At 42.6% G+C, this 12,620-nt stretch overlaps 1 protein-coding gene across 1 annotated transcript in view; it reads left to right on the top strand.

Annotated features, from left to right (window-relative positions):
* The window catches only part of LOC104924657 (AT-rich interactive domain-containing protein 1B), a 168,763-nt gene that overhangs the window by 120,345 nt on the left and 35,798 nt on the right, over positions 1-12,620 (top strand). The window contains 2 exon segments of the mRNA XM_027274594.1: positions 7,592-7,678; positions 10,697-10,876. Of these exon segments, the coding sequence (XP_027130395.1) occupies positions 7,592-7,678; positions 10,697-10,876 (267 nt within the window).

Genomic DNA, 12,620 nt, shown 5'->3' with positions numbered 1-12,620 from the left:
AAATTTCAGTGCCAACAAAATATGCTGCTCATCTGACTCTTTTTTTGATCTGAATATAGTACTCCAGGAAGCAGGCTCCATAATCGCCTATAGATGTTCAATTGGGTTGGGATCTTGTATCTATGCAGGCCTTGGCCCAGCATACCCTGTATAGAAGCAGTTGCAGTTATTTCTCTCCTTATTTATCGGTTCTCATCATCCATCACCAGTATATGTTATACTTCATAGAGATCGCTACACAGTTCATAGCTAACTAAACTGTTATCACTAAAATGGTTGTATTATGTCCATAAAGCTCTGTTTTGTTGAAAATATGACCGTTTTAATCACTTAGAAACTAAGTAGTAGTACCCCGTGCCCCCGTCACCATGACAACGTGTCCATTTGTTTGAGACTAGAAAGCCGTAACAAGACAAAGTATACTAGATTGTCTGTATTTATGCCCCGTTTTCAGATCTGGTCTGTGTTTGGTGGTATTTTCATCTCTCTGTGTGTGCCTGTGTTTACACACTTGCGTCTGTGTGTCTGCCTCGCTTTGAGGGTCAAACTGCAATACTATCCCACATTGTGCAGCTACTAATTGACACAGAGCACATCCACACTCCTCCATGGCCCAGCTCATACTGGCTGCTGCAGAAAATCACAAACGTTCATCTCTCCCTCTTCTGTTTTTCTCCCTCTTCTCCTCCAAGGTCCAGTTAACAGTGCCTGCCTCCCTTCCCCCTCCGTCCCCCCTTCTCTGCCTCTCCACTCTCCTCCCTCTTACATTTCTCCTCACCCCTCCAACTTTTTTTTATTTTCTTTTAAAGATGTGATTGGAGCTTGCGGGCAAGCGCTCAGGAGAGTTTAAGCTGTGTATCTGCGCTTCGCTTCAAGTGCTTCCAGGGCCTGGAATGGACAGAGAGGTCAGGGCGAGTGGAGGTGGGAGAGAGGGGAAGGATAGATAGAGGGTGGGAGATAGAGAGGGTGAGAAGGCCAGGTCTGTCCAGTTAGTTAGCTTAAGGGTCCGTCCCAGTGAATCTCCTCTAACCGGTTTTATTTCCGCTCTTGTCCTTTACATGGTCCCCCAGCGTAGCCTGTGGTTTGCTTTCAGTTTAACATTTCAGAAAACATATTTCTATCTCTAATTATGATAATGAGAACCACAGATAGAAAAAAAAAACAGTTTTGCAATAGTGCATTTTCCACACATGAGGTCAAAAGTCAAACAAAGATGCCTGGAAGGAGCCAGGGGATGACCTCTGATCTGTACTGCATGCATAAAAGTGGCCATTTAGAAAAGGAAAAAAAAAAACACAATGTCGGTAAACGACTTCCCGGACGAAAGACAAAAAACTGCAAAATATCGGACCAGAAAAAGACACCGCAGGGATGTTCAGCCAAAACTTATATTTTTCCTCTGTTAGTGGTGCAAGTCATTACAAGAAGGCAGTGCGGAGGGGGGGAGGGAGGGGTCTGCGAGTGTGTTTTGCAGTGTGGAGCCGGGCGAGTTTTCTAGTCACACCACTCCCTGAGAGGCTGCATGGTGGGAACACTGCCTCTGGCTGTCCCTGTCCCTCTCTCTTTCTCTCATTATTTTTATCGTGCTTGCTTTCTCTTATGTTCCCTCTTGTGTTTCACGTTCCCTCGTCCCCACCCTTTCCCTCACCCATCCCTCTGTTTGTCTCTGCTGCCTTCTTAGCTCAGAGCGTTGCTGCGGTACAGGCCTCCCACCGAGGAGCAAGGCTGAATTTTTCCATCCACATCTCTGCTTCTGTTCCTCCCTTCTCATTTCTCCGCGTCTCTCCTCCAGCTCTCTTTCTCCGCTTTCTCTCCTCCTTATTTTTTATTTTTTTTTCCATCTCCATCCCCATCCACACATCAAACCCTCCCCAACCCTCCACTCCCATCTACCCGTCTATCCCCCCCCACTCCCAAATGCCTCTGTCTCTCCTCCTCGTGATGGCTGCTCGTGTTTCGAAGTGAAACAGCAAAACGCCCTCCCCGCAGACATTATATTCACAAAGCACACCGTCGGCCAAAACAGGCAAAAAAAAAAAAAAAAAAAAAATGGTACAGGCTTGCTGCGTTAGCCGTTTAGAGAAATCCCATTCTAACTCCGTCCGACTGGAAAACCCTAACCGAACCCTAACAGTGCGCAATTATTTTCCCTCCCCAACACCTATTTTCTTTGCTTTCTCTCACTCCATCGCTCTCTCTCTCTCTCTCTCTCTCCCCCACATCCCGCTCGCTGTTTTTTAGCTTAAGCTGCAGTTTTGCTTTACTTACAGTTGCTACTCAGCATTGGAAGTAATGAGGATCTTGGGAGAGCGCTTGTTTTGCGAGCCACTGCAGGCCTGCGCTCGTCCCCTACAGGGAGAGTTAACTGGCATTAGCCCCCGGCTTGGAGAGGCATTGACTCGCACCCATTGAGATCTAAACCACCATTATTGGAGCCCGCTGTTTATCTGCCTCTTTCCCCTAAAGACATGGCAAGTAGGGGATATTACCTTGGTGTGTGTGTGTGTGTGTGTGTTTGTTGGGTGGTGCAGGTGTGTGTGCATTTACAGCCTAAGGGTTGTATTAAGAGATGGTGCTGAAGCAGCCCTTTCTCTGTATTCTACACTGGTCTATTAGTGCTCAGCGCCGTTACCTCACTTTAGCAAAAATGGCCCCCACTGATCCAGGAGGGGGGGGTCTGTATTTCTGAGAAACAGTTAGGGCGTGTGTGTATGTGTGTAAGAGTGAATGTGTGTGTGTGCATAAAGGCAAGCAGAGGCATCACTGCATTTTGGTGTATACATATATCCGCCTCGGAAGCATGTACACTCATGTCTGCACCTTCCTTTCATCTGCAATTAATAAAAAGTCTTTTCATTGACTCTCAGGTTGACTTTTCTTCATTGGCGTGGCACACATACACACAGGCACAAACACACACAAGAGTAGCTTCTAAGCATAATATTACCGGGGCCCCTGAAACAAAACAGAAATATGGCCACAAGTACTCTCCCTCAGCTTTGAACTTCCTCAGCATTTGCGTTTGAAACCCTGATGAAAAAAAGCTTCAAAGACCGCGCTCCCTCTCTTCAAAAGGAGACTCAGGGTTGCCTCGACAGTGCTTGCGGAAGAGAAATTTAAAATGTGTATTGGGTTTTTAGCGAGGAGCATTATCTCCAAAAACGCAATGAACTCCCATTACTTTTGGCCCTGCTGCCTTGTATCATGAGGAAAGAGAAGGAAATGGATGTGCTCGCTAAATGGCTTTTTACAAAGAGGAAATTACAGTTATTTGACTCTTCGGCGGGATTCCAAAAGAGGATCTTCATTCGAGACGTTTTCCTGTTTGCTCCTGGTCTTTATGCAGCAGGTCCCTTCTTTGTAAAAACCCAACATCAACACGATCAAAACATCTGACCCATTCATCTATAAAGCTTCGTGGTGTCTGACAGGTCAGTGTTAAGGATAAACATTTGCACAGGTGCGCTCTGTCATGAATGAGTCGTGTTTGAATGAATGAGACCTGACACCAAAAATCAATGATCACACAGGTACTGAATATGATTCTTTCAGAATGAAAACATCCTGTCAGAAAGTAAATCTGAATGAAAATTCATTATGATCGCTTTTATTTATGCACTCATTTTAATCTGTGCATATTTGTGTATGTTTATGTGTGCGTGTGTGTGTGTGTGTGCGTGTGTGTGCGTGTGCTCAGCTGGGTGCTTGAGGAGGTGTTAATTGAACACAGTGGATAAAGACGTTGGCTGAGGGACAGCAAGCTATTACCATGCCATACTATTGCCATGTGTTAATTGTGTTACAGAGCACTTATGGGAACACTAACACTTGTAAGTAAGTCATACAAAGAGAACTAAACACTGAAACAAAGACATATTCAAGCACGTACACGTAAAAAAAAAAAAAAAACATTTAAGACTAATAAGCGCAAAAACTGGCAGAAAGGTAGATAAAGTCACAAAAAAATGTGATCACTGGAAAACATAAAGCCTGAGAAGGCGTAGTAAACTATTTTAGATATTCTTTGTACAAAAAGATGCACATATAGTGGTACATGTGTACACAGAAAGTTACATATTGTACATAGTTACAGCCAAACAAGCTTACAAATGGATCAACACAAACAATAAATCTCACACACTCAGTGACACCAGTCAGAAGAAGATGCCCTGCACGGTGGAAGCATTTCTTTCCCATTTATTTGTTTTACATTTTCATTCATGGCTACCAAACAGCCTTTTTTTTTTCTGTGGACAGGGAAAGATATACAGTTAGCTCCTGCTGACATTTAGCCCCCACCCCCTATATTCTCTCAGCAGCACGTGGAGAAGAACTGCACGTCAAAGATTCAGCGTTTGAATTATTAATGGTACGGATTAAACGTGCCAGGACTCACTGTGGAGCCTGTTTGTTTTATTTGGACGTAATTATTTAATGGCACCTTGTTAAAAATGATAGTGAAGAGAGGAGAGGAGAGGAGAGGAGAGGAGAGGAGAGAGGAAAGCAAAGGAGGAAGTGAGAAAATGTGAGAAGAGGCTTTGTTTGGACAGTAATTGGTAGTGAAATAATTACGAAGTGCTCCGAGTTTCACTTGTTCATTGCAGAGACGGAGAGAAGGAGGGGTGAGGCCCTGTCAGACTTAACTATATGACCAATCCTCTCTCATCTGTTTCTCAACGTCCTCTTTCTCAACAAGGATCTCTGCAACTTCTTCTTTTTGATTCTCTCTCTCTCACACACACACACACGCGCACGCACACACACAGGTCTTTGGATTAATTTTATCTCTGGTGACAATTTATATGGGTATGTAGAGAGAGTAGTGGAGCATGGAGGGTACTGTTCCCCTATTTGTACTTCCGTAGGCACACACACACCTACACACACACATATATAAAGTACGAGCCACCACCACTCTGGCATCCAAACAAACAGAGTCTGACAGCATAGCCGGTGCCTGGCATGCATCCCTGCACACACACATACACACAAACGCTAGCCTTTAGGTGGGGTCGACTTCCGTAGTTTAAGGGTTCAGTAAACTCCTGCTAGCGTGCTTCATCCTAACTACCCATCCACCCATCTAATCCCGTGCTTCAGCTAAATCTGTTCCTCTGGCAACAAGTAGCCATGACCCTGCACAAAAGACTTTAGGCTGCTTCAGTCAGGCACATAAACACATTCTCTACATAAACAGTACAATGAAGTGTTCATATACACACTGATGCAGAAACAAGCACGCCCGCGAGAGTGGATGAAGCATTTTCCTACACACAGCTTCATACACACACACACCCCCACAGTGTGTGGTCAGTCTGTGGTGTAAGTACATTTATTAAAGTACTGTACATACAGTAGTTATAATTTAAGGTACTTGTATATGATTATTTCCATTTTTACTAGCTACTTAATACTTATACAGCACTACAGAGAGAAATATTGTACTTAATACTTTTTTTGACAGCTGCAGTTTGCAGATTTAGATTTACATAAAACATACAATCAGCTTCTAAAACATGGTGCATTGCACACGTTAAAGTCTGTGTAAAGCAAGAATAAATTTGTGTTCTGAGTTTGTCAGACCAAGGAAGAAAGTGTTATTAACCACCCAGCCAAATCTGAGTGATTAAAAATAATGAAAAGTTTATGAAATTAGGTGTCAAAATCAGGTAAAAATTAATTCTCGGCTCCAGGACTGTGGGGGCGTGTCCACTGATGTGCTGAAGCCACGCCCACTCGTGGGACCAGTCGTGCAGCAATTTTGAAGTGACTGAAACGTCGAGAGTTAAGTTCAGGAATTGACATGACTAACTTTGAAACACTGAACTAGATTAAATCATCTCTGTCTCTCTGCTAAGGGTGCAGGGGTATGCTCAGGGTGGCCTCAGTGTGTCATCGAGCCACCCTTTAGGACCGCCCACAAAATCCTGGACTGAAAAGTCTTTTCACATGTTTTCAGCAACAATTTTCTAACATATTTAATGTGTTTTCAAAGTAATCTCAGAATTGCCTGTACACAGTCTTTAAACTCCATGATGATAATGCATTATTACTACTGATCCAATTATAATACATATATATCATAATAAGCATTTTTACTTTTAGCATTGCTACTTTTACTTCAGTTAAGGAGTCCTTCTGTGGCACAGAAGCACATGTTTATAGTTTCTTTAACATTTGCACACTGACGTTTCCCCTCTCCTCCCGCCACATGGTGACAGAGTAACTAATCGAATATTCCCTCTTTGAAGCAGCGCCGCTGGATCTATTCATGTGTGAGGCAGGGGGTCTGCATGTGTGCGTGAATATTTCAGCACATATCCTATGTGCCTTTGTGCTCTTACGCGTGTTTATTTGTGTGTCTGAGTGTGTTTATTTACACTTGTTTGTCCAATTACTTTTACGTGTGTGTGTGTGTGTGTGTGTCTGTCTGTGTGAGTGAGTGTGTGTAGGCGGCCGGGTGTATGGAAATGTTGTTTATGCAGTTTTATGCAAAGCAATTATGTTGACTTAATTGGGTTTGTTTATGTGGAGAGTGTGCCACCTCCAGTCATGTATTACTGCTACTGTGGACAGACACATCACACACACACACACACACACACATATACACACGCACACACACACTCCTTGAAACAGCACACTTTCTACCGTGTGATTGAATAATGTGAAGTGTTTCATTTGTGAAAATGGATCCGCATTCACTGTGAGTTTTAACAACTGTAGCACCAAAGTTCTGCTAATACAGCACTCGATGACTTTTGGCACATCTAAAGTCAGATCATATAATGTAATTGTAAAAATGACAATCATCACTGAACATGAACTGAACTGAGCGTCACCTCATCCACAGCACAGTTTGAAAAAAAACAAACCACTTTTCCCTTCTTGTCCTTCCCTCTCCTCATTGTCTCAGGCCTGAATCCAAAGATAAAAGGTTAATTTGCCATCTCTCTCCTTCCTCTAGGCCAAATCAATCCACCATAGTCTCTGTCTGCCATTGTCCTAATCAGACTCTCAACTCACTATTGGATTTCAATGGAACAGGCGCAGCCCAAAGACCTGCACAACCACCTAATCAATGAACCTCAAATGGCTCTGGTTTTCTATAGGGGATCGCTCAGGTTTTAATGCTTACACAAGGAAGTGGCACAGGGTCCAATGGCTTGATATGTCCTCTGGAAGTGCATTTGTCATTTAGCTAATAGTGACTCGCAAACAACTTCATGTATAGTGATTGTGCTGAGCTCTCTGTGTGTCTGTAAAGGCTACATTTGGCATCAAACCCACCCTCTAACACCCCATCGCTTAAAGCTCGAAAACCAAATCCAGGGCAGCCTCGATCAAAATAAAACCTGCAGTATAACATTGAAATTGTTTTGGCAGAAAACTTTTTTGACACAGGTGACTTCTGTGTCAATGAAACTTCTGTGCCATTGAAAGAAATGTAAAGAGAAAGACAAAAGCGTTCCTTCAGTGTTTTATTGTGGCATCAGTTTCCTTTTAATTATGTTTAGCTACAGCTTTTGTTATTACAGGTTTGTGCATTATCAAGTGGATGTCTGAATTTTCATGTCTTGTTGTTCTGCAGTTTCCACCATGGCCCCACAGAACTCTGGGAATGGACCGGACGGAGCCCACCCGCCAATCACCCGCTCACCTATGGCTCAGGAGAGAGGTATGTGTGTATTTGTGTTCAGCACTGGCCACAATCTTGGTGTCTGGCAGGAGAGGAATGAATGTTATAAGTCTACAAGGAGAGGATAGTGGCTTGCGCACTTTGAAGACCCTGTACATACAGTGTCATCCCTTATATGTATGTATGTAGATTGTACACTCAGATTAAGAGATGCTCTTTACTTAGAAAGTCAAACTTGTTTTTTTTGCATTCCACACCAGTGAGGGGTGCATGAAGAATCAAGATCATAACAAAGTAAAATTGAAATGGTATGTTAGCTCAGAGAATAGCACCAACAATGGTTGTAATGAGGGAACAGGAGGACTTGGAGCACAAGATGTTAGCACAGAGATGTAAACAAACAATATGGCTCAATGCAGGACTTTGTTCTTCCTTCGTCTGCTGTTCCAAACTGAGTTCCTTCAGCAAATAAACCGCCCACTTTACACCTTTTTGTTTTTCTCTGCATTTTTTGACAGCGCCTGAGTGTGTTTACAACTAACTTTTTAAACACATACCGGGCCGGAATGATAGTTATTGTAGTTTGAGACTGAGCAGGTGTTCTCACGCAAACACACACAGACAGGAAAGGATTTAGCATTGTGCTTAATTGTTGGCCAACCTAGGTTATGGGAAAACCACGGTCTGGTAAATATGTAACAGTAAACATTCAGTCAACTTATCCTGGACTTTATTCAAGCCAGAGTGTGTGTTTGTGTTTGTGTGTGTGTGTGTGTGTGTGTGTGTGTGTTTGTTTGTGTTTTTTTTTCATAGAGCCACTTCATTTTTGGCCACATTTTGTTGCCAAAGGCTTGTAACATGAATGTTAACCCACAGGCCACATGTGCCCGCCAAAGGGGAAATTGTTTTCCAGCAATTACGGCCACTTCTCGGGTATTACTAAAAACAGCAGAATTGCTCATTTAAAAAACAAAAAAAAAACTGCATCCACACAACATTGCAAAAAAATCCTGAAAGCCTGGAGTGTAACCTTAATGGAATGACTGTGACGCTCCCTCTCTATCACCCACCGAAGAGCAGTTAGCATCAAGAGAGAGACGGAGGGAGTGGATGGATGAAGACAGAGGGAGAGAGTGAGGGACTGTAAAAGGTTATTTCCCAACATGATGAAATCAAGCCAGAGATTTAATACTGCTGTCTAATGCCTGTAAACCTCGAGCCCTCCCCAGCCCAGTCCAGGAAAACACAGCGCCGGTTAACAGGGCCGGATGTTGTTTTCTCTGTTTTCATAGCTGGGATTAAAAAACCCTCCCATCCCCTCCCTGTCCCGTCTCTCCCCAACACACACGTCCCACTTTGCTCAAGTGCCTTCCTCCCTAAGAGCCTCTCTCCACTCCTCATTTCCATAAATCCGCTGAATGTCCCTTTTTCTTTTTTTTTTCCCCTCTCCCCACTGTCTCTCGCGTGCTTCGCCGGCTGCCTGTTGTTGTTGTCCGGCTGAGAGCTACCTTCACTTTGCCAGAAAAAGAGAAAGGTTTATGTGTGTGTGTGTGTTGAGAGGGAACGAAGCAGAGAGAGCGAGAGAGAGAAATCCTTGAATGTGTTATTTGCTTTTAGCACTGTCTGCACAATGTTCCTCTCCTCATCCATTTTCCAGGCAATTTAAAGTGCGATATTACACACTGTAATTTTTTTCTCCTCCTCTCCAGAATCCCCTTACCCTAATGGAAGCAAAACATTACAATAATGTCCTCGCTCCTTAAACCTAGCACTCGCAGCCTAAGCACTTTCAGGCCCCAATCGCTCTTTCCCTCTGTTGCTCTGTCTTTCCCTCCCACACTCTCTCTCTCTCTCTCCCTGTCTTGGCCTCTGTCTCTTTCTCGCACACAAAAACACACACACACACACATATAGAGCATTTATTGCTCTCTTTCTCCGTTATCTCCCCCCACACACTCGGAAACACAAATACATACACACATGTATGTGCACGCGAGCATATAGTGAAATACACACGTCGCATTTTAAAACTTTTATCTCCCTCCTCACTCTTCACATTTTCTCTTGCTCTCTTAGCAGAAACAAGGAATTATACAAGTGTCAGCTTGCACTTTCCAACTCCGTCGTTTCCCTAAACCCCAAACTCACTAAAGAGTCGGCCTGTGCATGCTCATTCAACAAAGCGGATAGCTATCAAAGTTTACGGTCGAGCAAGCCCAATCCATTTACACCTAATCTAAAATACTCAACCCCCCCCCACTTCCCAACACACACACACACACGCCCACACACCCACTCTTTTTCCCTCAATGGCTATCCAGCGACCTTTCTCCATTCGTGGTGGATTGGGAGACCTTTCTGTGGGTTTTAAAAACGAACGGGGCAGCTTGAAAGAGCGAAGCCCAAGCGAGGATCGCTCCAAATGTCAATTTGAATGGTGGAGGCGAGTCCGGGCCTGAGAGGCTTTGACACATCTATTGACAGAACGGCTTAGAATAACATAGTAGTCATGGTCAAATCACTGGCTTATTCTGTGGAGAGTGCAGCACACGTTCTTTTACTCAATTGTACTTATTCTTTCATACGCACACACACACACACACACACAAAGACAGACACACACTGAGCTTTTGCAGATATACCTTCGTCTTTAAGACCTGTGCTTTTGCCACTGATAGAGTTCACTAAATGTTCTCTGTGTGTGTTTATTTGTTCTCAGGGTTCCTTTTACATGTCAGCCTGTCCTTTTTTGTGCATGTTTTGTCTAATACCCACTCAATGTTGTGTTACCCACTGATGTGTATCTACGAGTAACAGGAGCCAAAGCCTCGGTAAAAGATTAGGGCTTTCATCCAAAAGAAGGGTCTCGAGTCTCTTTACACAAGCAAATTGAATGGATATCCCTTTTTTTTTTTTTAACTAGACAATGATCATGCCCACCTTCGCTTATCCTTCGGTTAATATTTGATTTCACTGAGCAGGTACATTCACTCCTAAAGAGCTCTTTTGGTTTTAGTGTTAGTGATAATGCTTTTTATGTTTATGTGTGTGTTTCAGGGCTCATGTCCAACATGCCGAGGAACCAGGCTAGCTCTCAGTTTGCTTCGCCTCAGTCCGGACCCCCTATGTCACCCCACCCCTCACCTGGGGGCCCACTGTATCCTGGGATGGGTCCCTACACCCAGAGCGGCCCTTCAGGCCCTTACGGACCTCAAGGATCACAGTATGGACACCAAGGTTGGAACCTAAATGGGAATTATAACAAATATTACTTTACTAACACACATTAAAACTTGTTTTCATTAGTTTCTTATTAAAGGTCCGGGCACAGCAAAATTCATTAAGGCTTTGTAACATAGTGACTACTCACAGGTCTAATAAGTAAACTGGCCACCAACATGGTTGTGTGTGCACTGACAAGCTTCCCTCTGCTTTCTCGATGTGCCATTTACTCACCCCTGGTATTTTGTTCTCAGCATTGTGCATCATTTTATTCAGTGAAGAGTTTTATTGAGGAGGAAAAAAAAGCTCTCTGAGTAAATGAGCTTTTTAAGTGCTCACTAACTGTCACTTAGCAAGTTTGCTAAAAAAGAAAATAAGTTTGGAGTTTATTCCAAAGCCGTACTTGTACCATCAACTGTCTCCTGTCTGTGATTCATTGTGGACAGCTATTAAGGTATGATCATTTCCTCAATTTTGGACTCCATGGCTGTCCATTCTCTTAAAGGTCAGTACTGTTAGATGCCTTGGTATTGATCAGAGGTGCAAATTTGTGTGTCAAAGTTCACCAAGGTTGAACTCTATGCAAGAATCTTATGTGGATTTATTCCACACTGTTAACAAAGTCACTAATCTATGTGATTCCATTGAAATGAATTGATTCCACTGACATACACGCTGACATTTTTAGCTGTGACCAGGCCTTAACACTTTATCATACAGTCATTTTAATAATAATAGATTTAGCTGTGTATCATATTGATAATGTGCAATATTATGTGTGTTAGCTTAGAGTACCTAATGAATACAGCAATGAAGACAGAAAGGCTCATGTAGGAGTCTAGGTATGTAAATTGACCAGAGTCAGTCCATCCCAAATTTCATTATATTATTTAAGCAGAAATGCAACGTGGATTTTGAGTCTTATTCTTAGTTATTAATGGCCATCAGTCACTGATAATGTTTAGTACCTTTTTATCTATTAAAGAGGTCTTCTGCTAAATCCGGTATCATGTTTCACTCAGTAGTATTCAGTACTGTAGATTATCTGGCGAACATCACATTTATTCACTTAACATGAAGCGAAAATTAAAAAGGAATCAGGTTGAATCTATTCATGAGTCCTAAGAAATCATAATGTGTGTACTGTAAGCTTGGTTAAATCTAACAATATGCTAACAGATCAATCCAAGATAATCACTAACGTTTCTTGAATCTACAAAGAACTTTAAGCTATAACTTACTGACATTAATTTAGTTCTAAAAGGGAATTACATACAAGTTATTGAATCAATCAACAATGACATAGCTTCTATGATCTCGGACAAACTCAGGTTGTCATTAGTTTTTCATTTATGTTGTCAAAATAAAAGGATGTCAACAAATATGTACCATCACAATTTTGACAAAATGAACAAGGCAGATGGGTGTCATGACTTCTGGGTCGGTGTGAAATTGAATCCTTGGAGAGAGGCTCATTGAAACAAACCAAATAAACCATGTCAATCTTATAAACAATGTTAGGATTCGAGATGTAGGTAGAGAGGTTGAAAAAATTTGATTTCCGACAAGCTATGACTCCTTTCAAACTTTACGATGAATTACCAATTATGAAAACCGCTAACAGGTCCTGTGTTGATTTACTACACTGACTTTTACCTGACATCAGATCTGTTGAACAACTTCTAATTTCTGACTTATCGGTGTGATGAATACTGTGTGTATCATTCATTCAGAGGGGTTATAGAGGAGTATGGCCTCA

Source organism: Larimichthys crocea, chromosome XXIV, assembly GCF_000972845.2.
Source record: "Larimichthys crocea isolate SSNF chromosome XXIV, L_crocea_2.0, whole genome shotgun sequence".
Taxonomy (NCBI): Eukaryota; Metazoa; Chordata; class Actinopteri; family Sciaenidae; genus Larimichthys; species Larimichthys crocea.
The sequence above is the reverse complement of the archived record's forward strand: the minus strand, read 5'-3'. Positions and strand labels throughout refer to the sequence as shown.